This window comes from Syngnathus floridae, chromosome 7, assembly GCF_059516105.1.
Source record: "Syngnathus floridae isolate MCC-2025c chromosome 7, RoL_Sflo_1.0, whole genome shotgun sequence".
Classification (NCBI taxonomy): Eukaryota; Metazoa; Chordata; class Actinopteri; order Syngnathiformes; family Syngnathidae; genus Syngnathus; species Syngnathus floridae.
The window spans coordinates 61,476-65,585 of record NC_142419.1 but is presented as its reverse complement, the minus strand read 5'-3'; the positions used below and the strand labels follow the sequence as shown (position 1 = coordinate 65,585).

The window sequence follows — 4,110 nt, the reverse complement described above, 5'->3', positions numbered from 1 at the left end:
AGCAGCGGCACATCATCGACGACTTGTCCAAGGTCTTCAGGCAGGCGACTCGGTGCACGTACGGCAGCGCCGCGCTCGCTCGCTGTCGCCAGGAAACCTTTTCCGTCCAAAGCTTGGCCGGCGGCCGCCATCCAAAAAATTGGCCCCTTAAATTCCGACCTTTCAAGCAGGAGCATTGTGCGCACGCGTTTGAACACGCTTTAGACTTGTTTTGCCGTTTTCAGCAGCTCAAAGCTCCCGTTTTGTCAGCGCCTTTGCCACTCGCTGTGCGCTGAAAACGACGGACTTGCCCGGCTGCTCAGCCCGTCAACCATGAGCCGCGAGCGCGACGTCATTGTCCGTAGGCAGCTAGTGGCAAAATGCACCCTGTTAGAGTTGCGCTCGCTCCAACTTATTTTGCAAGAACCACACGGGAGACAAGTAAGTTCTTTTGGACACCTGCAGGTGGAGAGTCCATCCGTTGTACGAATGAAGTCTGACTCTCGGCTCCTGCACGAGCATTTTAATTAAGAGAAACAGGGTGGGTGTAAGAGTGGATTGAATAGAGGAAGCCCTTGACCTCTAGTCAAAACATAGCAAGGGGTGTTTTACGACTTTGTGTAGGAAGGGATAAGCGATAGGGATAAATAAGGGATAAATAATATTATTTATTACAGGTCGCAGTCAAAGTCAAAGCAACACAATGATACGATAAAGATAATCTGGAAAACCCTGACACACCCTGTAGTTGTCACTTTTGGAAAAGACGAGCGTCCCTCCAATCATCGCCGGTGACGTGTTTTTCAGGCTCTGGAGACAGGAGCTCATGTCAGAAATGTTATTGTGAGTCGCGTTTGTTTCTGCGCCGGAGCCGTTCGTTCCCTTTGCATCCAAAGAATCTCAAAGGCGGATTATTTGTGTCGACAGGAGAGAGATTTGCTGCTACGATACCGACGTCGAGAATCTCTGAGGAGGAACAAAGCGTGAGGTCCTGCAAGGTGAGTCTGTTTGTTTGCGGCTGCTTGGTGTTGCGCAAGATGAAATGGCCTTTTTCTCGCTATCGTTCCTCTCGTCGATTCATCGTGAGGTGTCGCTTCAGTTTGTTCAGAGAGATGTTTGCTTCCGCGCCCGCAGGTCATCGAAACATTTTACGGCTACGACGAAGACGTGTTGGTGGACTCGGACGGATCGTCCTTGTCTTTTCACACCGACAGAACCCCCGACACGGAACCCGAAGAGGTAGCCCGCCATTTCTGCCAGCGTATTGACACCAAACATTCCTCTTCAGCCTGGAATCGGACTCGTCTTTGCGTCGCGGGTGCTTTGTCGCCGGTCTGACTGATTCTGGTACTAGTGCTGTGTTGCATTGGTGTGTGCATGAAGAGGCGGAGCTTCGCTACCGCCAGCTGACGCAAGAATATCAAGCGCTGCAACGAGCCTACGCTCTGCTAGCCCAGACCAGCGAAAGGGGACTACGACGCCGAGAAGGAGATCAAGGTGGCGCCCCTTCCCGCAACCCCCGGCCGGGTCGCAGCCTCCCCGTTCTCACCCAGCCTCGGGTGTTCTCTGGTCTGAAAGGAGGAGGAGGAGCCTCCCTCCTCCTCCTTTCAGACCAGAGAAAAGCTGATGGTAGAAATGGGTCACTATCAAAGCAGAGTAGCAGATCTGGAGTCAGCGCTGAAGCAACAAGGACAGGTAAGCTCATCAATGAGCACACCTTTTTCTCAGACAAAATAGCTACATTCTTCAGTCACTCATCCGTCTGGCATTACTGGACCAACCCCCCCGAACGTGGCTGGGAAAATGCGGAGAAAAGCAAATGTCATTTTCCAGTCAACCAAAGAATTTGTGGATGAAAATGACACAACATTCCAAAGCTGTCCACGCGTTTGTCTCTTCTAGAATGTCAAGTGGGTGGAGGAGAAGCAGCTGCTGCGTCAGAGCAATCAGCAGTTGGCCGAAAAGGTGACGGAAAGAAAGGCGCTGGGCGGAGTCGCTTGGCGTCACACCTGTCGGGAAGCCCCGCAGATGAGGTCTGACTGTCTTTTCAGGTCAGGCGGATGGAGGCGGAAGAAGCGCGTCTGAAAGAGCACATCCAGGATATCCGAGACCAAAACGAACTGCTTGAGTTCCGCATCCTGGAGCTGGAGGTGCCTTTCAGGAGAGGGAGTGGCGCTCCCCCGTCTTGAAGTTTCTGCAAGTCCGTTTCCCAGACGGCCTCAGCCCTTTGCAGATCTACTGCGAGGCCGAGGGCGTGAGCGTACGTAAGGCGTCCCTCGCAACCCTAACCTTAACCCGAGGTCCCAGAACACCTTACATTGCTCCTTGCGCCTTTCCCCCGGACATCGTCATCAGTGATCTGATGAAGAAGCTGGACATCCTGGGCTATAACGCCGTAAGTGTATGTCGAACTCCTTATGTTCGCACTCCACGAGACTCGGCGGCTCAAATGTGACTTTTGGAAGGCTTTGCGCTGAAAGAAGCTTGTTGACGCTGTGCCTTTGGGCTCTTGCAGAATCTCACCAACGAGGAGCAGGTGGTCGTGATTCACGCCAGGACCCTTCTCACCCTAGCCGAGAAGGTAACGCGCACGTCCACGCACGCTCTCGCATTCTGCTTATGTGACAGCAGCCTTTCCTCAGTGGTTAGAATACATCAAAGTGACCAAGTCAGCACTTCAACAGAAGATGTTGGACATTGAAAGTGAGAAGGTAGACAGACACGCGACATCAGCCAAGGGGAACTCCGGCAATGTGCCCCAACAATTCTGACCTTGAGCTGTGCTAGGATATGTTCTGCAAGCAGAAGGGCTACCTGGATGAAGAGTTGGACTTCAGGAAGTGTTCCATGGACCAGGCTCATAAGGTAAGCCGCCCTCAAATCTCCCGCCGGACCACTGATGGACGAGGATTGCGGCCCAGAGGATCCTGGAGCTGGAGGCCATGTTGTACGAGGCGCTACCGCAGCGGGACTGCCCCGCCACGGACGGCGAAAAAGCCAGCCACGCTGGCGTGAATGACGTGCTGACGGCGGATCAGAGAGAAGAGCTTAGGAGCGCCGTGGACCAATGGAAGCGAGCCCTGATGTGCGAGTTGAGGGAGCGCGACGCTTGCATCCTCCAAGAGAGAATGGATCTGCTGCACAGCGCGCAACAGGTAAGGGCCCAAAGCCAGCCCGGCACTTACTTGCACGCTTACTGGCTTTTGAATGCCACTTTCCATTTGTCCGTCCTAGAGGAACAAAGAGCTGAAAGAATTCATCGAAGCTCAGAAGAGACAAATCAAACAATTGGAGGAGAAGTTTCTGTTTCTCTTTCTATTCTTCTCCTTGGCCTTCATTCTGTGGCCCTAACACCAGCTGGTGAGTGAGCTCCAGCGGCACCGCACTCGACACCTCCGATACACTGCCAGCCGGTCTCAGACGTTGGCAGACGCTCCGATGCCAACGTATACCCCCCGCCACGGTGACAGAGGCACCGCGTCACACCGGCGCTCATCCAATCAGAAGGCAGGAAAAGCAAATTCACATGCAGGGCACTTTTGAACCAGAAGAGAGCGCCACAAAAAACGGTTGTTGCCCCAAACGCGCACTAAAAAGGGTCAGAATAACAAGAGTCCCACTGGCCAGCCGGGGCCACCCGTCCAGCTGTTTCTTCAGGGGGGAAAAAAATTGGAGTCACCGGTGAGTACATTTTGCATTTAGCTCTGCTTTTCTGCTTCTGTCTTCAAGTGTGTGGCATCCTGCGATCAAAGAGTCAGCCAACCCCAAAGCGGTTGACCTCAACGTCCCACCACCATGCCTACCAGAGCAGGTGACGTGATGCTTTGGACATCCTTCCGTCTCAGATGCCCAAAAGTACTCTTTGCCACATCTGCGGCAATACGGTGTCTTTTCAAAGGTGCAAATAAATCCAGCGTGGGCGGAACACGCACGTCTTCGGTTTTTCCCGCTTTGTTTGTGTGACAGCTGTTGTGAAAATTTTATACAAATAAAGTTGTATAGTACAGGTTTGGCCAAGCCGCAACTCCCGAACCGCATGCGGCTCTTTTATGTTCATATCAACATTTGTGTGTGTGTGTGTGTGTGTGTGTGTGGGGGGGGGGGGGGTTGTGCGTGTTGGCTTCACTTGAG

At 53.1% G+C, this 4,110-nt stretch overlaps 1 protein-coding gene across 3 annotated transcripts; it reads left to right on the top strand.

The window, feature by feature from the left end:
- Positions 1 to 629: 629 nt before the first annotated feature.
- LOC148394734 (janus kinase and microtubule-interacting protein 3-like) lies at positions 630 to 3,339 on the top strand. Of its 3 annotated transcripts, none has more exons than XM_088381232.1 (13): positions 630 to 822; positions 907 to 977; positions 1,114 to 1,218; positions 1,363 to 1,476; positions 1,635 to 1,674; positions 1,882 to 1,944; positions 2,031 to 2,243; positions 2,335 to 2,380; positions 2,495 to 2,560; positions 2,622 to 2,690; positions 2,767 to 2,844; positions 2,901 to 3,134; positions 3,214 to 3,339. In XM_088381232.1, the coding sequence occupies exons 8-13, from the start codon at positions 2,342 to 2,344 to the stop codon at positions 3,328 to 3,330; spliced, it is 603 nt and encodes a 200-aa protein (XP_088237358.1). In that variant the 5' UTR covers positions 630 to 822; positions 907 to 977; positions 1,114 to 1,218; positions 1,363 to 1,476; positions 1,635 to 1,674; positions 1,882 to 1,944; positions 2,031 to 2,243; positions 2,335 to 2,341; the 3' UTR covers positions 3,331 to 3,339. The 3 variants fall into 3 exon arrangements, with proteins under 3 accessions (XP_088237358.1, XP_088237357.1, XP_088237359.1); XM_088381231.1 differs by having other exon boundaries at positions 1,632 to 1,674; XM_088381233.1 differs by lacking the exons at positions 630 to 822; positions 907 to 977; positions 1,114 to 1,218 and having other exon boundaries at positions 1,558 to 1,674; positions 2,335 to 2,374.
- Positions 3,340 to 4,110: the final 771 nt, after the last annotated feature.